Source organism: Capricornis sumatraensis, chromosome 6 (assembly GCF_032405125.1).
Source record: "Capricornis sumatraensis isolate serow.1 chromosome 6, serow.2, whole genome shotgun sequence".
NCBI lineage: Eukaryota > Metazoa > Chordata > Mammalia > Artiodactyla > Bovidae > Capricornis > Capricornis sumatraensis.
Window position 1 is genome coordinate 33938890 of NC_091074.1, and position 20076 is coordinate 33958965.

General features: G+C 38.3%; 1 protein-coding gene across 1 annotated transcript in view; it reads right to left on the reverse strand.

The window, feature by feature from the left end:
* ADAMTSL1 (ADAMTS like 1) overlaps positions 1 to 20076 on the reverse strand; it is a 444282-nt gene that overhangs the window by 284428 nt on the left and 139778 nt on the right. The window contains exons 6-7 of the mRNA XM_068973576.1: positions 9630 to 9704; positions 4496 to 4653 (exon numbers count right to left, since the gene is read on the reverse strand). Of these exons, the coding sequence (XP_068829677.1) occupies positions 4496 to 4653; positions 9630 to 9704 (233 nt within the window). The remainder of the gene's footprint in view (positions 1 to 4495; positions 4654 to 9629; positions 9705 to 20076) is intronic.

The window sequence follows — 20076 nt, forward strand, 5'->3', positions numbered from 1 at the left end:
CAGTGTTCTTGTTCTTAGTTCTGAGTATGATGATTGGGTTACTATTCTTCAGTGCCTGCGTGAGTGTGCTAAGTCGCTTCAGCTGTGTCCGACTCTGTGACCATATGGACCATAGCCCACCAGGCTCCTCTGTCCACGAGGAGTAAGAATAGTGGAGTGGGTTGTCATGCCCTCCTCCAGGGGATCTTCCCAACCCAGGGGATGCACCCACATCTCTTATGTCTCCTGCATTGGCAGGTGGGTTCTTTACCACTAGTGCCACCTGGGAAGCCCATTCTGCAGTGCATTTTCGCTACTTTGATGGCTTAAGTACTCACTCATCACTTTTTTCTTCTGCTAATATGGCTTTCTTAAATTTTAAAAATGGTTCAAATTGAATATTTATAAATGTGCCTTAGCTGCTTTCACAGGAGCTAAGTCCAATGTTCTGAAAAAGAATGCTGCTGTTGCTAAGTCGCTTCAGTTGTGTCCGACTCTGTGCAACCCCATAGATGGCAGTCTCCAGGCTCCTTCATCCCTGGGATTCTCCAGGCAAGAACACTGGAGTGGGCTGCCATTTTCTTCTCCAATGCATGAAAGTGAAAAGTGAAAGTGAAGTCGCTCAGTTGTGTCCAACCCTCAGCGACCCCATGGGCTGCAGCCTACCAGGCTCCTCCATCCATGGGAGTTTCCAGGCGAGAGTACTGGAGTGGGTTGCCATTGCCTTCTCCAGGAAAAGGACTATGACTAAAAAAACCCCCTCTTCTATCTGGGAATGTCCTTATCTTTTTACTGAGTCTGTAGCTTCTGAAAAGATAGCCTGGTAAGGGAAGAAGGGGATGCTAAGTCAGATAATTATCTAGCCAATAGCCAATCATCCTCAACAATTAATGTGACTATAGGTGTGCCTACATCCATTTGTCTTATAGCTACACCTGCTAAACTGTTCCTGGGTATACCACCTGTAAATCAATCAACCTCGGACCATCTTCAGAGAAGTGGTTGTATGCCATAGTGTACAGAGAGTATTGTAAAAAGTTTGACCAGAAGTTAAAGCATTTGAAAATATGGAAAGGAAGTCATTCAGTTCTATTTGCTTTTATACACACTACCTCATTCAATTCCTTACAAAGACTCTATGTGGGGAGATTTTTCTTACCATTTTTCAAATGAGTAATAGGCTCCAGGAGGTAAAACAACATACCCAAGGTCACACCTCCAGGAAGCAGGACAATATACACAATTCTAGAGTGTCTATCTTTTTTACTCCTCTACCCTAGCACTGACAAAAATGTATAGCCAACATATGAATTACAAATTTTTGGAAGACATGGCTTCCCTAGGAAGAAAGATGAGTGCTTAGTCCATTTGTAAAGGTGGTCAGAAAAAGAGATTCCAAAAAATAATATATACCAATTCTCACTGTGAGAAAAATCTTTCTTTCATGCAAAAAGTCATTTTCTTTTAAAAAAGCAAAAATGGTATTTTGGCAATAAACTTCCTTGGAGATTACCATTCTGAGCCTGATATATTTCATTCAGAAAGGAAGTTGTTGCTTAAACAAGTGTATAATGCAAAAGAGATTATACTTTGAATGACACTGAAAACTGAATTATAAACTGTGTACATAATTTTTAAGCACCAAAATAATGAAAGATGATAAATAAGCAAAAGGTAATCTTTCATTTTCAGCTATTCTGTGGGGAAAATTAAGGAAGAAACGGTTGCTTCATTATAAATCACTGAGAATAAAAGTAATTTTGTTCTTTTAATTTTATATCGTCTTATATTATCTTGCTCATTTTCAAGTTTGAGTAAAAGGATTTTTAAAAATTATAATTTATTTTATACTAATTTTACATTTATTAGGTTCTGATCTTTTCTAATGAAACTTTCATCTCCTTTCATTTGCAACCTGAAGCTAGGTCACCAAACAGGATATAATGAAAAAATCACTAAAATGATAGCTTGGCCTGTTTTTGAAAGAAGATATTTACAGGTTGCTAGGATCTAGGAAGTTATCACAAAGTTCCCCAAAGTTAATTTTTCCTTTAATATGTACTTATACACAGAGAGGAAAAAAAAATACCCTCTTAGCCATTCCCTTCTCCAGGGGATCTTCGTGACCCAGGGATCAAATCCGAGTCTCCCACATTGCAGGTGGATTCTTCACCATCTGAGCCATCAAGGAAACCCCCTTAGAAGCAACGCAGATGACTAAAAAGAGTTGGAGGCAGAAGTAAGGAGGCATGATCTTTGGTCCTGGCTTGTCATTGGCCTGAGCTAAGGAATATCACTCAACTTCCCTCAGGCTCAGTGTCCTTGCAGGCAGAAAGAAGATGTCACCTCTGTCCCACTTCAGCATCTGCCATGTGTTGAAAGTCCTTTATTCATCCAGCACTTGTTGGTGCTTATTGGGCTTTTTACAGAGCTATGAAGACAGATATAATTCTGCCTTTGAGGAACACACAGAGGGGAGATGTGATGTAAATTGGAATCTAGGGTCGAGTCACAGAATGCTTCTGGAAGGGGAAAGTCCTGAGGTATAAATATGAGTTAGGGAAGAGAAAGCAAGAAGAAAAGAACATTGCAGCTAGAGGACACAGCTCTATGTGAAGGTAAAGAGTGCAAGATGTTGGGGGACTTGTCAGTCATACAGTTGACTGAAACAGGAGAGCACAGCTGAGGTGGGAAAGGTAGACAGAATCCAGATTATTGAGAGTTACACGTGCTGGGCTATGACTTTGCATTTTAGTCCCAAAGCAAGGAGTGGAAGTGAGAGGCAATGCAGGATCATGAACAGGGAAAACACTGGTTTTTAGAAAACTCACTCTGAAGGCAGTATAGACAATGGCTCAGCAGCTGGGAAACCAATTCAGAGCCTATCACGTTAATTCAGGTGAGAAACACATAGACCTAAATTAAGAGACAGGTGGCAAGAATGGAGAAGAAAGAACAGTCTTGAGAGATGGCATGGAGGTAGAGCTGACCAAGTTTAACATCTAACTAGGGGTGTACAGGAGAAGGGAAATGGTGTGAATCACAGGTTTCTGACTTGGCTGGGTAAACAGTGTGGTATTCCACAAGAAATAAAGAAGATAAAGTAGGTTTCTGGGGCTAGACAAGTCCAATTTTGGACACATTGAGCTCATTGTCCCTGCGGGTGATGTGCAGAAGGCAGCTGGCCATGTGAAATGCATTTGACAATTTTGCGAACTGTTCCAGTGTGGATAATGTTACTTGAATTCAACTCTATATTTTCAGTATGTGTATTAACTCTTACAAGGCCACTAGGTAAATTAGTGTAAGTCGTTTATTCTAAGGGCTTCAAAAATTTAAGATAGCTCTCATTTTTTACTGTATTTGTTTGTTAAACTGAAATTATTTAACTACCTGCAATGTCATTTCTATTGTGAGCTATCTCTGATGGTTTGTGGGTGCTTGTTCATGGTCATGTAGCTGGCATCTGGACTGAATTAAAAAGGGTTACCATGCAGATGGAGACAGAGGACAGAACTCTGGAACCCTCCTTTCATGCAACCTCATTGCCCATCTCATTTTCCTAAATGCATCCCTACTTCCAGCTGCCATGGGGTCATCAAGCCTTGGCTTAAATCACATGTCCTCTGGCTTCAGGTCCCATGATGAAAAATTTATGGAGTCCTGGACACATTACAAGTTTTACAGCTTTACAGCTGAAATCCTTCTAGTCCTTCTGACCTACTGAAGGAAAGAAAATATGTTTTATTTTATTGGGATTCCCAAACATTTCTTTGAGTATATACATTTTCCCTACGGAATGTGTATGTTGCTTCCAGCAATGTGTTTCATATTACCTTGAAGAGCAGGGAAGCTCTGATAGAAGGAAACAACTTGGTCTTGTTGCCAGTACAAGAGGAAAAAAACAACTTGTAATTGGAAGCATGATAAAGTCTATGGATCATTAATTTGCCTTTCTGTTTGACTAAGGATACCTTAATATGAGTCAATGACTGTACCCTAGTTTGTTTTAAAAATGGTACATATCCCTAACTCATCATATGCTGGCTTTTTGAGGGGAGGTCTTTTTACTAGCTTATACACACACAAATATATATTAATGTATGTATTTTTTTCTAGAACCTTAAAATTATTCCATGTTCTTATTGCATATTCTTATAAAGTAGCTCATGCTTGCTCAGTTGCATCTGAGTCTTTACAACCCCAAGGACTGTAGCCCACCAGGATTCTCTGTCCATGTGATTTTCCAGGCAAGAATACTGTAGTGGGATGCCATTTCCTACTCCAGGGGATATTCCTGACCCAGGGATTGTACCCACGTCTCCCGAGTCTCTTGCACTGGCAGGCAGATTCTTTACTGCTGCGGCACCTGTAGCTCAACACCCTTGAATTAAACATTTCCTGGATAACAAGCTTTCCAATCTATGTCAAAGCCTAACGTCTCTCTTTCTTCAGGGGATTATAAGTAATGCTAGTTCAGATGTGGCTTGAAAACAAGGTATCTAAATGGGCTCACCTTGACAATGAAATCTGCTGTAAGTGGTCCAGCCATTCTCAGTATCTCTTTGTCTGGAAATTTCTGGAAGTCCACACTAGAATTGTCCACAAGAAAGATGCCTGTAGAGCTGAGACTGTTTTCACCTTTAGCCCCCTGGAGGGTTTTGGTTTCCAGATCTACATAATCAAACACAGGAAGAGGAAAGAAAGATGTTCCCAGGGCTTCCACAGACCACACGCAAGCACATCCCATACAAGGTTTAGAGCTACAACAGGGAGAAGTATCATTCTTTATAGGGCTGACATATTTCAAATGTGATAGAAACAAAATAGATAGGCACTGCTGGATCACATAGGAATTGATGCAGCAAATGAAATTATTTTAAAACTTATTAATCATGAATTCAGGGCTCCCTGTCAAAAAATCTTCAATTCCTTGGATGACTTCATTTGGGTACCCTAATTTACCACAACCATTTTCTTTGGATTAAACCATCTCATCCCCCAAACATCTTATTGATTTCAGTCTTTACAGCCCTCAGTCTCGAATTTACCCAATAGTTTTCCTTTTTTTCTATGAGACCCAGGGTACCTCTCTGAGTTCCTCAAGCACTCATTGGGTAATTTGATAGTCATGTGTTACCTTGCAGTTATTGATACTTTCTGGTTACTTATTGCACATGGGCTATTGTTCAAAATGAAAAAAGAGAAACAAAACTATAGTGGCTTAAAGACAGAGAACTAACTATCCTCTTTACTTCTCTTTCTTTTAAAAATCCTTTTAAAATTCAGTCCTGTGTACTTATATGGCATCTCATAAGAACTTAGGATGGAGAGAAGAATGTCTGGATCCCTGGAGCATTCCAATATGAATCTGCCCAGTGACAAAGCTAGGCAGCATCTTTTGTTTTAGGAAATCAGAGCATGCTGGGGAGGAGGGTAATTTTGATATATATTTCAAAACAGGTTAAATTCTCATGTGATTGAGAACTTTAGAATAATTGCCTGCTGCATGAAGAAACATGGTTCAGTTCAGTCACTCAGTCATGTCTGACTCTTCATGACCCCATGGACTGCAGCAAGCCAGGCCTCGCTGTCCATCACCAACACCCAGAGTTGACTCAAACTCATGTCCATTGAGTTGGTGATGCCATCCAACCATCTCATCCTCTGTTGTCCCCTTCTCCTCCCGCCTTCAATCTTTCCCAGCATCAGAATCTTTTCCAATGAGTCAGTTCTTTGCATTAGGGGGCCAAAGTATTGGAGTTTCAGCTTCAGCATCAGTCCCTCCAATGAATATTCAGGACTGATTTCCTTTAGGATGGACTGGTTGGATCTCCTTGCAGTCCAAGGGCCTCTCAAGAGTCTTCTCCAACACCACAGTTCAAAAGCATCAAATTCTTCAGTGCTCAGCTCTCCTTATAGTCCAACTCTCACATCCATACATGACTAATGGAAAAATTATAGCCTTGGCTAGATGGACCTTTGTTGGCAAAGTAATGTTTCTGCTTTTAATATGCTGTCTAGGTTGGTCATAACTTTTCTTCCAAGGAGTATGCATCTTAATTTCATGGCTGCAGTCACCATCTGCAGTGATTTTGGAGCCCAGAAAAATAAAGTCTGACACTGTTTTCACTGTTTCCCCATCTATTTGCCATGAAGTGATGGGACCAGATGCCATGATCTTAGTTTTCTGAATGTTGAGCTTTAAGCCAACTTTTTCACTTTCCTTCACTTTCATCAAGAGGCTATTTAGTTCTTCTTCACTTTTTGCCATAAGGGTGGTATCATCTGCATATCTGAGGTTAATGATATTTCTCCTGGCAATCTTGATTCCAGCTCGTGCTTCATCCAGTCCAGCGTTTCTCATGATGTACTCTGCATACAAGTTAAATAAGCAGGGTGACAATATACAGCCTTGATGTACTCCGTTTCTGATTTGGAATCAGTCTGTTGTTCCATGTTCAGTTCTAACCGTTGCTTCCTGACCTGCATACAGATTTCTCAAGAGTCAGGTTGGGTGGTCTGGCATACCCATCTCTTTAAGGCTTTTTCTCAGTTTGCTGTGATCCACACAGTCAAAGGCTTTGGCATAGTCAATAAAGCAGAAATAGATGTTTTTCTGGAACTATCTTGCTTTTTAGATAACCCAATGGATGTTGACAATTTGATCTCTGGTTCCTCTCCCTTTTCTAAATCTACCTTGAACATCTGGAAGTGCAAGGTTCACGTACTATTGAAGCCTGGCTTGGAGAAATTTGAGCATTACTTTGCTAGTGTGTAAGATGAGTGCAACTGTGTGGTAGTTTGAGCATTCTTTGGCATTGCCTTTCTATGGGATTGGAATGAAAACTGACCTTTTCCAGTCCTGTGGCCACTGCTGAGTTTTCCTAATTTGCTGGCGTATTGAGTGGAGCACTTTCACAGCATCATCTTTTAGGATCTGAAATAGCTCAACTGGAATTCCATGACCTCCACTAGAAACATGGATAGACTAAGTCTAACAATGGTTTTAAAACTTGCACAAAGACCCTTGGTTTTGGCAGGGGTTGTTTAGCAGGAACAATCCCTGGTAGGGTAAGGATCTGGGTCTCCCAGTCATTTAGTCAGAATGACTCCCCTCTTGTATGTTCTGTAGATTGAGGTTTTGGAGTTAAGGACAGTTTTCAGGTCTCTGGAGGCACTAAGATACCCAATATAGTTACAGTAAATTACTCTAGATGTTGTTTACTTCAAGTTTCCTACTAGAAGGAATAGCAATGGGTAGAAAATGGCATCTAATTAATGCCCATGTCCCAGATGAAGTCGAGCAGCCCATCTCTGGGAGTAGGTCTGGCCTTCCACCCAGGCCCCAGTGCAGGGAGGACCTCGTAGAAGAATATCAGGCACGTGGAGACAACGTGGAGTGTGACGAGCACAGTGGTTATCATCAGAGGAAAGCAACAGCTCTGTGTCTCTTTTCCCTACGCTTCCCTCCTCCAGCTGCCTCCGCTAATTTGTGGAGGGATCTCCAGGACATAAATTAACTTGGTTTTGGAAAACTCATGAAGATCTAAGCCTGAGTATCTGATTCAATTTCATCACCAGGCCTCCCAGCTATCTTTCCCAAAATACTTCTGACTAAAGATGGGCTGGGCCTGGACAGACTCTCTACTCATGTCCTGGAGTATGTGTTAGTCATTTAGTTGTGTCCAGCTGTTTGCGACTCCATGGACTGTAGCCCACTAGGCTCCTCTTTCTGTGGAATTCTCCAGGCAAGAATACTGCAGTGAGTAGCCATTCCTTTCTCCAGTGGATCTTTTTGACTCAGGGATTGAACCTGGGTCTCCTGCATTGCAGGCAGATTCTTTACCATCTGAGCCACTAGAGAAGCTCCCTAAATATTTACAGTTGGACTCATATTGGGCCAGCTTCTGGGATTCAAGGATAAAAGGGCTGCAAGAAAAACAGGGCAATATTTATTCACACATTTATTTTACTGAGTTATATTCCAAATACCAAAACTTCCTTACTTATACATATGTTATCAATAGTATGCCTGTTGGCAGAAAAAGCAGATTCTGTTTTGCTTTTCATCATTTACGATTATCATCTGAAGCTTCACCTATCCAATCTCTAGAGTAATTAAACCAAACAAAGCCAATTCTTCAGCTTCTTAGCAATCATATGATTAGGAAGTCTGGGATGCCACTACATTTATAAAAATGAATTTTCCTCTTACATCTATTCCTTTGGGTGGGTCCTTTCTTCTGCAATGAGGAGTAAGTCTGCCATTTGGTGATGGACTGGTCTAGACTTTTTTTTTTAGCCTCTCATTGCACAGAAAAATACTTTTTTTGACTGAGGTTGTTATACCAGCAGTTAATTCTGTCCAGTTCTCAAGGGAAAAAACAAATCATTTGAATGGTAATAGTGTGCAAACATATATCATTCTTGGACATGTGAACAATATATTTTGGGGGGCTGTTCAGGGTTTAAAAAGGACTTCGACCCATATAAGGTGGTTTCCCAGAATCTTTTGACTTTGCCTGGACTGTACCTTACTTATTCCTTTATGTCACATGACCTCTCAAACCCCACCTTTCCCATGAAAAGCAATTATTTTTATTTTTAGAAAGACTTCAGTAGGCTCTCTGAACTTTCACAGGCTCCAATTTGTCTCCCTCTTGTTTGTCTTTCTGGAATGATTTCATTTATAATCCAATTGCCAAAAGATAATGCTTGCTACCTAAATTGGCTTCTTAGGCAAGTGTGTGGGAGGGAAGAGAAAGCAGAAGATGATAGATGGCTCTGGAGGAAGCTAGGAACAGTCACAGTGGAGGAGATCAGAAATGCTCAAGGGACCAACTGAAGAGAAGTCTTTCAGTGAAAGTGAATTTTGCAGAGAATGCTGGCATGTCCTGTCCTATTCTCTCCCCGTTTATAGCCTATACTTTTCTGCTTGTGATTTACAAGTCTCCATCTAAACAACACTACATGGTAAAAAAAAAACAAAAACAATGTGGCTATGTACTGCTGGCTTAGCATTACTAAAGATCAATTCTTGCCCAGGCTCTGGTGGGACCCCGCTACCATTTGATCTTTGGGGTTATGATTATCCTTCAATCCTGAATTCCAAAAGCTATCTTCAAGATGTTAGGGTCTTGCATTATCTTTTCTACCTGGTATGCTTAATTAGACCCCACAGTTCTCTTTAAATGCCATCAGGTTAAGATTGTGAGGAGTTTCTATGTTCCTCTGAATTGGAGCATGAGAGTAGAAATTTAAAAGAATGAAGAAAAGGGAGGGAAGGTTGGAAAGAAGAAGAAAAACAAGAGGTGAGGCAAGGAAAAGACTGAGATTGACTGAAGAGGAAGAAGAGAGAGAATGAGAAATAACATTCACAAAATCATAAACATGTGCTTAACTCAGGAACAATCTATTGGAAGCACCAATTTTGTATCTTTCAGGATGACTGTGGTTAGAGGTAATAACCAGAGAGGTTTCTGCTATCTCCTAGGCAACTGAAAGAGAAATAGAAGTGCTCTAAATATCACAGTATGATAGAGAATTAAGATTTGTATTCCTAAATCGTAATCTTTTATGGGGGGAGGGGAAGAACGATAATGACTAAAATTCTCAATATCCAAAAGCCAACAACTGAGTTTACTTACACAGGTGATCAGGTCCTTTTAAGACAAGACGAATATGTCTGCTTCCATAGGGAATACCAACCACTGTGTTGTCCACTAGAGAGAAACAAAGCAGAATCTTAAAGCACATAATTTGATACAAAATTACTGATTATGTCCTATGTAAGGCACTGATTGACAAACACCCCCAAATGACAATCTTTTAAAAATGTGTTTAAAATCTGAACACCAATATGTGGGAATCAAAATTTATACTTTCTACAAAATAAAATATGCTGAAAAAGCTGGTCACTTGCTAATTCACAGGGATCTGACCTTTGAAAAAAAATACATGAATTTTGATATATTGAAAAAAAATTTACAAGTGTTCATTTCTAATGTTAAAAACTTATCCTGTATCCTCATATTTTAAACTGGAACAATTGTGTAGAATTACAAAAAGAAAATAAGTTCTAATGCTCTAAAGAAGATTTTATTATATTAAAATCTGGATTTCCCTCGAGCAAAGTGAGTATGTTGGATGAGTACCACAGATAAGAAGGGACTATCTTGTATTTTTTCAACTTTCTAGGTCAGAAATCATGCTTTCCATTCTTTAATATCCTTCACACTATCTACAGCTAATACTATATTTTGTGAGTGTCCCATAAATGTTTATTAACATTCCCCCAACATTCTCTCTTGATTTTGAAAATTTTAAAAAATTGACTGAATTAGAGATTATTTCAGAAATTATTCAATTTTCATCCTATCTGAAGACTGAGCCACAATTCGGTGGAAGCACTCCTCAAACCTACATTTGCTAAAAAATTAGAGGAAAATAACACGTATCTCAAACACATCATAGGTGTGCTCATTTAGAACTCTATTTGTGAAATGAACCCTTTATATTTGCATAGCACTGAAGAATTTCACTTTCCCCTAAACTTTACTATTTCTTTCATCACCCCAAACTTATAATAAGGGCAAAGAGGATGCTACCCTTCCGATTTGATGGTGTAGAAATGAGGCCTCTGAGAAGTATAATAAGCAACGGAAAGTCAAAGACCAGGAGGGCATTTCAGAAGACAACAGAAAGGCAGGTATTTTTAAACTCATCAGCATATTCAGAAACTCTGTGGGATTCTTTGTTTCACATCTTTCCAGCATTATACATTACCATCCTATCACTGGAAGAATTTCATTTGAGTAAAAGAATCCCCAAAGCTAGCCAATTTCTCTGAACCTTAACATTATCATCCTGTCTTTGGCAGAATTTAATTTCAATAAATGAATTTCAGACATTCTCTAACTTCTCTGACTCTTTGTTTCTCTGTTTGTAAAACAGTGAAACCAACGCTTAGTTCACAATACTACTGTTAGCAGATGTAAGTATGACTATAGATATGTATACCAACCAGACATATAGTCTGGAACACAGTAGGTATTTTGTAAATATCATTTTATCTGTCTATTCCAAGTCTCCTTAAGGACAGGGACTGAAATGCTGTTTACTTTGATGATGTTTTTATGCTCCAAGGCCCAGAGCTCATAGCCAGCTGAATGAGAAAGAAGAATCATATGCTCTCAATTTCTTCCCTAAAAGGTTACATTTCTCAAGTTTTCTACAATATTGAACATTCTACACACATTACAACCTTTTAGTTGTTTTTTAATGCCAGGCACTGTTAAAGAAAAGGCTGGATTTTGGATAGCTAAGAGTTTGTGGCACAGAAGAACAAAATACATAAGGGGAATACAGAGAAGGAAAACAAATGTTGAGACTGGGCCCATAGAGCTTTTAACATCTTGCATTAAGCCATGGGTATTTAAGCTTATAAAAGAAGCTCAAAGCAGTTAAAACAATGGGCTATCTAGAAATAGAAAGTCTTTGTTTATCCATAGGTCAAGTAAAGTGCAAGTAAAAGGAAAGCTCTCTGGCCCTGCAGTGCTCAGCAGTGGGCTTCTGACCCCCACATGGCTCAGCAGTGTCCCTCTTGTTCTGCTGAGAAGTGACTCACTTCCACACGCGGGAGCATTAACCCAATTAACTCAAGCTTTTGGCTGGCACAGTCACCTTTGTACATTCGCCAAGGAAGATGGAGAAGAGCCTAGAAGGTTGTTGGGGGAAGAGGGTAGGATAGAGAGAGTAGACCAGGCAAGATGGAATGTCTCGAGACTGCCCGCTGCCCTTGCCGTGTCAAAGAGAAAAATGAAGAATTCGGGCCAGTGCCAACTTGAACAGTCAGCAATGCACAGCATCAGATGTAGGAAGAGTCCCTACTTATCCTCCTATGGTTCTATAAAGGGTGAACAGACAACTGGTAGGTCATCAGGCAACTGCCAAATTCATTATTTTATTCCACAGATATTATCTGAGTGTCTCCTAGTATCAAGCTTCATGTTGTTGTTTAGTTGCTAAGCTGCGTCTGAATCTTTGTGACCCCAAGGACTGAAGCACACAAGGCTCCTCTGTTCATGGGATTTCCCAGGCAAAAATACAGGGGTAGGTTGTCATTTCCTTCCCTAAGGGATCTTCCCAACCCAGGGATCGAAGCCGCATCTCCTGCATTGCAGGGAATCTCTTTACTGCTGAGTCACCAGGGAAGTCCACATATCAGGTACATATTCGGTGACAAAGAAGACAAACCATCAGTCCTACACGATGGTTCCTACAAAAGGGACCTAAGATAAAATATGCAGGGAAATACCACATACCATACTCCAGTCATGGAAATTCCCAAGCACATTAGTTTCTTAAGATCCCTGAACCAAATCCATTTCACTCTATTTAACTAGTGTGTTCCCAATGTGTTTACCCATGGAAACTTTTTATGTATTGTCTTTTCACACTGGCTGATACATCTCAGAATATACTTTGAGATATGGCGCTCTTCATTTGGCAAAAAGTAAGATAGGAAAAAAATTAATTTTATTTGCCACATATTGATAAAAAGCCAGTCTTTGAGTTATAGATGTGTTAAAAGTTGTCTCATTTGATGATAAATTCTCAATGATTAGGGATGGGTTGGAAGATTCTTCTACTTGCTGTCTAATACAGTATGGTGCACAGAGAGGTGTTTAAGATACTGGAGAAGAGGGAGTGGAGGAAAGGGAATCCTCCTACACTGTTGTGGGAAAGTAAACTGGTACAGCCACTATGGAGAACAGTATGGAGGTTCCTTAAAAAACTAAAAATAGAGCTTCCATATGATCCAGCAATTCCACTCTGAACATATATCTAGTGAAAACCATAATTCAAAAAGATACATGCAACTCAGTGTTCTTGAAAAAGGAAATGGCAACCCACTCCAGTATTCTTGCCTAGAGAAACCCACGGACAGAGGAGCCTGACAGGCTATGGTCCATGGAGTCCCAAGTGTCAGACATGACTTAGCGACCAAATCACCACCAACTCAATGTTCACTGCAGCACTATTTACAACAGCCAAAACACGGAAGCAACCTAAATGCCTGTCAACAGATGAATGGATAAAGAAGATTCCAATGCACAATGGACTATTACTTAGCCATGAAAAATAATGAAATAATGCCATTTGCAGCAATATGGATGAACCCAGAGATTATCATACTAAGTGAAATAAGTCAAACATCATGTAATATCACTTATATATGGAATCTTAAGAAATATACAAATGAACTTATTTATGAAATAGAAACAGACTCACAGATACAGAAAACAAACTTATTATTACCAAAGGGGATAGCAAGTGGGGGAGGGAGATAAACTAGGAATTTGGGATATATATATATATATATACACACTACTATATATAAAATAGATAAACAACAAGGACTATATAGCACAGGGAGCTATATTCAATATCTTACAATAACCTATAATGCAAAATAATCTGAAAAAGAATATATATATGGGTATGTTTGTATAACTGAATCACCTTGCTGTATAAATAGAACTAACACAACACTGCAAATTAACTATACTTCAATTAAAAATGGTTAAAAAAGACACTAGAAAATGTGTGAGAAGGCTGGTTTTATCACCTGCCTTCTGAACGATTAATTTGGTTGGTATGGCTAGTAAGGTGGGTGGCTACATTCTTTCTTATCATGCTGTGCATTTCTTGGATGACCTTCCCATGAAGGCACACTGCCCTATGATCAAATGAATCTGCTCTAATCTGTTCTGGCTTTGTTGACAGAACCATGATGTCAATGATCAGAACATATTTCTAGGTTATTAGTAAACAATTCTGACTTCCTTCAGAAATTAGATAATCTCTCTCAGTTAAAGAGACAAGTTTTCCATGGGAATCATAAATTCTGTCATCTCACTTTTATAGGATGTAAAAGACCTTTCCCAAAAAAACTGTTCTCAAGAATTTTACCTAAAATATTTCCTCAAAAATCTACAAATGTATGCATATTTCACATCTTTCAATAAACCTTTTATATTTGTTTTTAATTTTGTCATACATGGATTTATTCATGTGATTCATTGCTGTATCAGAAAAATTGACAATAATAATTTTTTAAAAGACAGGATTTCCCATCCTGATATCTGAGCTTGTCTTGTTTTTAGATCTGTTGGTAAGTTTCATGCTTTTAGAGATTCTTCTCTGTAAGCTTATGAAGCTGATAGTTAATCTTATTATTATTTTTTAAATGAAAGAGCCACTGTTAATATAGTTGGCTACAGATAAAAATAATGTGCTAATGGAAGCAACCTAAATGTCCATTGACAGATGAATGGATAAATAAGATGTATGATACATAGATGAAAACAATGCAATACTACACCACTATAAAAGGGAATGAAATAATACCATTTTTAGCAACATGCAGAGATATTGAAATCATACTAAGCGAAGTAAGTGAGACAGAGAAAGACAAATATATGATATCACTTATATGTGGAATCTAAAATATGACACAAATGAACTTATTTACAAAACAGAAAACGGACTCATAGATGTAGAAAACAAATTTATGGTTAACAGAGAAGAAAGGGGATGGGGAAGGGATAAATTAGGAGTTTGGGGTTAGCAGATACAAACTACTACATACAAAATAGATAAACAGCAAGGTCTTACTGTATAGCACAGGGAACTACATTCAATACAATAACAGACCATAATAGAAGAGAATATGAAAAAGAATATATATACACATATATGAAATGATATGTGTATTACACATATACACACATACATATATAGGCTTCCCTGGTGGTTCAGATGTAAAGAGTCCACCTGCAATGTGTGAGACCTGGATTTGATCCCTGAGTTGGGAAGATCCCCTGGAGGAAAGCATGGCAATCCACTCCAGTATTCTTGCCGGGAGAATCCCCATGGACAGAGGAACCTGGCAGGCTACAGTCCATAGGGTCGCAAAGAGTTGGACATGACTAAGCACAGCACACACACACACACACACACACACACACACACACACACACACACACATAACTGAATCACTTTGCTGTATACCAGAAACTAATGCAATATTGTAAATTAACCATACTTAAGTGAAAAACTAATTTGTCAATCTTTTTTTTTTTTTTTTAATATTTAGTCATACCATATGGCATGCAGGATCTTAGTTCCCCAACCAGGGAGATCCAACCCACACCCCTGGCAGTGTAGTGTGGTGTCCTAACCACTGGACTGCCAGGGAATTCCCAATAGTCTGCCAATCTTGAGGAGATTTGAATGGCTTTTTGTTTTTCTCTTCATGACAACTTTATTATTATTAAAATATATACAACAAACTAAGGTGAGACTGAGGGTTTGAGTCTTTCAAAACCTCTCCCCACCCCTGCTGTTTATCAGCACTTGCACAATGAAGATGCATTTTGGACAGGCCAGACAAAGTGCAGCCTTCTCTCCAGCTGAGGAACTTCATCCCTACAGATGCCTAGGTCAAAAACTTTGGAGATACCCTTGAATTCACCTTTACTTCTAATCAGTTACAAAGTCCTATTGTCACTAGAGTCAAAATATCATATTTAATTGATTCTAAGAGGAACAATTGTTCACATCAGAATATAGATATATGTATATATATAAAGTCAGAATGCACTGCACCGTCAGTAGCATTTATATTCTCTCTCACAGAGGTAGTATCCCTATCACAATTATCTTTGCCTACATAGGTACCAACCAACATCAAAACAGGCAATACATCAAATTTGCAAAATGGATGTCAGCAGCTTGGAAGAAGACAAGACAATAGTGGAACACGGTATTTAACCTCTTGGAATCAAATTGTTGTGGGAGTTGTAAGGAGATAAGGAATCAAAAGCACTTAACATTTCCAAAGTGGGAGCCGAAAGCAGGCTACTTCTACATAATTGCAAAACTGAATCAAGAACCCAGGGTCAAAACTTCTGTTTCCTGCCAAGATGAAGGAACAGGGCCCAGGCTTAACCTCCTGCCTGAAACAATCAAGCAGTCAGAAAAAAACTGTATGAAACATTGACTTTCAAGACCCTGAAATATTAAGCAAAAAAGGACAGCAATTTCTGGGATTCAGGAAAAGAGAAGAACCTTAACATTGCCCAGCCAGAATTCTGCCTTGAAAGACTTTTCCAGGCCATCCATGGAAGTGAGAACTTGGATAGAGCTTGGAGGCTTCCCTGAGCTAAGGAGACAAAGCTAATAAGGGTCCAAAGACATCAAAGTGACTAGAGTTTGAAGGACAGGTTATCCCTCTGTGTCCAGAGAGAAGAGAGTAATACATAGACAACTCTGGAGATTTAAGACCATTCCTTTTAGGTGTCCAATATACTAATCAGTACATGTATGTGAAAAAACAATCTCAGTACATGCATGTGAAAAAGCAACCTGAGGCCAGGAAAAGAACTACACAAACAGGGAAACACAAAATAGAATCAACACAAATTCTATGACTGAGAATATATTATTCCAGCAGCCAGGCTGGAAAATTAAATAATTCATGGAACACTGAGTATTCAGAAGGGTCTTGTCTCAGTAGCAGGGCACATTAGTTACCACTAATCCAAATGTGGCTTTGGTGCATCTATCAAATTTTAAGAACCAAAAGGATCAAACTGATTCCAAGTAACTGCTTCTAGAGCGAAAGCCAGGAATACTTACAGGAATACGAAAATATCTAGTATCCAAGAAGATAAAATTTGCAGTGTCTGAAATTAGGTCAAAAATTACCCAGCATGCAAAGTAACTCCCTCAAATACACTCATACTTAAAAAGAAAAATAAATTAAAACAGTTACTATAACGCTATTCCTTATGTTGAAAAACTTAAGTAAAAACAACAACAACAACGAAAACTCCAGGTCCAAAGAATTTCACTGGTAAATACTACCAAGCACATGAAGAAGAAATAACATCAATCTGTTCCACTAAACATATTCTCTTCCATGAAACAGAAGAGAAGTGAACAGACTTCCCAATTCATGGTATGAATCATGCTGATAACAAAAACAGACAAAGATGGTATAAAAAAAGGACAAAATGCACAACTATCTCTCATGAACATAGATGTTAAAAACTCACAAACAATATACTGGAAAATCAAATTCAGTAATTCATATAAAGAATAACACATCATGATTTAGTTGAGTTTATCTCAGGAATACAAGGTTGATTATTTGAAAATCAATTAATGTTATCCATTATAATAAAAGTTTAAGGAACTTTCACATAATCATATCAGTTGAGGTAGAAAAAACACGGGACAAAATTGAACATCCATTCAAGAGAATAATGCTCAGCAGATTAGGAATAGAACAGAAATTCTTCAAGGTGATAAAGAGCATTTACCAAAAAACCCACAGCTAAAATCATACTCAATGGTGCAAAACTGAATGGTTTCCCCCTTAAGATTGACAGTAAGTTAAGAATAGCCATTCTTGCCATATCTGTTCAGCATTGCATTGGACATCCTTGCCAGTATGGTGAGGCCATAAATAAATAAGTGGTTTACAAATAGAAATGGAGAAACTAAAGCCATCCTTATTTGTAAACAACATGATTGTTTATGCAGAAAATTCAAAAACTCTCAGAACTATTAAGTGAGTTTAGCAAGTTCACAAAATAGCCAAAATAAACTAGTTATACACAACTGGAAACTGAAATAGAAAATATGATGTCCTTTGTAATAGCTGCAAAATATTGAAAGAGGTATAAGTCTAACTGAAATATATGCTGAAAATTAAAAAAAAGACTGATGAAGCAATCAAAGAAGATCTAAATAAATGCCTAGACATGAAGCGCTCATAGGTTGATATCATCACATATAAAATATATCAATTCCCTCCAAATCTACCTATAGAATTAAGAAAATTAAAAGTCCCAGCAAGATTTTCTGTATATATGGACATATTGTAAAATTTATATGGAAGGTCAAAGGAATTAGTATATAATAGCCAAAATGAGTTTGAAAGGGAGAATAAAATTAGAGAAATCAAACTACCTGATTTTAAGGCTTAAAGTTACAATAACTAAGACAATGTAGTATTGGTGAAAGAACTGGCACAAAGATTAGAAGAGAGAGCCCAGAATAGACCCACACTGAAACAGACAATGAATTTCTGATAGTTTTAAAAACAACTCAAGGGAGAAAAGACCAACTTTTCAACAAACGGCTGAAAGAATTGGACATCCTTAAACAAAAAATCCAACCTACACATAAAACTTATACTTTATATAAAAATTAACTGAAAAGAGGTCCTAGATCTACAGGTAAAATATAAAACTATAACTCTTTCAGAAGAAGACACAGAAGAAAGTTTTGTGACCTGGGATTAGCCAAGGAGTTCTTAGATATAATATTAAAGGCACCATCCATGGAAAGAGAAAAATAAACTGGTATTCATCAAAATTCAGAGCTTTTGCTTTGTGAAAGATAAAGTTGAGCAACTTTGAAAAAAGAAGGTATAAATATTTTTAAGTTGCAAATCCAACAAAGGACTTGTTCTCAGCACATGTAAACTCTCAACGCTCAAAAGCAGGAAACCAAAAAAGCTTGTTTTAAAAACTGGCAAGTAACTTTAATTAATACTACATCAAGGAGGAAATAAGCACATGTGTGACCAACAGAATAATTTCTCACCCTTCCTCTTGCCAAAGACGTCCATATCCTAAGCCCCAGAACCTATGAATATGTTACATGAAAAGGGGGAATGAAGGTTGCTGATGAAAAACGTTGCTAATCAGCTCACCTTAAAATAGAAAGAGTATCTTAGATTATCTAGGTAGGCCAAATATAACCAGAAAACTTCTTTAAACTGGAAGAGGGAGAGAGAACAGGTGGTTAGAGTCATAGAAAGATCTGAAGATGCTGTTACTGGCTTTGAAGATGCCAAGGCTTGTAGACAGCCTTCAAAAACTGAAAAATCAAAGAAAATGGACCCTTCAGAAGAAATACAGCCCGGCTAACACCTTGATTTTAGTTCAGCAAGACCTACTATGGACTTCTGACTCTCCAGAACTGTAAAATAATTGTGTTGCTTTAAGCCACTAAGTTTGTGGTTATGTGTTACAGCAGCAACTGGGAACTAATACAACCTAAGAATATGTTCAAAATCATAAGCCATTATTTATATATACAAAATCCATATATATAATGCAAATTAAAACAATGATGAGATACCACTACACACGAGTCAGAATGGCTAAAATAAAAAATACTGACAATATCAAGTGATGACAAGAATGCAGAGCACAGATATGCAGAAGATACCACTATTATGTCAGAAAACCAAGAGGAAATAAAGAATCTCTTGATGAAGGTAAAAGAGGAGAGTGAAAAAGCTGTCTTAAAACTCAGCATTCAAAAAAATAAGATCATGGCATCTGGTCCCATCACTTTATGGCAAATAGTTGGGGGAAAAATGGAAACAGTGACAGATTTTATTTTCTTGGTTCCAAAATCACTGTGGATGGTGACTGCAGCCATGAAATCAAAAGACACTTGCTTCTTGGAAGAAAAGCTATGACAAAACTAGACAGCATATTCAAAACCAGAGACATCACTTTGCTGACAAAGGTCTGTCTAGTCAAAGCTGTGGTTTTTCCAGTAGTCATGAATGGATATGAGAGTTGGGCCATAAAGAAGGCCGAGTGCCAAAGAATACTGATGTTTTCAAGCTGTGGTGCTGGACAAGACTCTTGAGAGTCCTATGGACTGCAAGGAGATCAAACCAGTCAGTCCTAAAGGAAATCAACCCTGAATATTCACTGGAAGGACTGATGCTGAAGGTGAAGCTCCAATACTTTGGCCATCTGATGCAAAGAGTGGACTCATTGAGAAGAACCTGATACTGGGAAATACTGAAGGCAGCAGAAGAAGGGGACAAGAGAGGATGAGATGGTTGGATGGCATCACTGATTCAATAGACATGAGTTTGAGCAAACCCTGGGAGACTGTGAAGGACAGGGAAGCCTGGCATGCTGCAGTCCATGGAATTACAAAGAACTGGACCTGTCTGAGTAACTGAACAACAAAAATCCCTAAGTGGTCAGA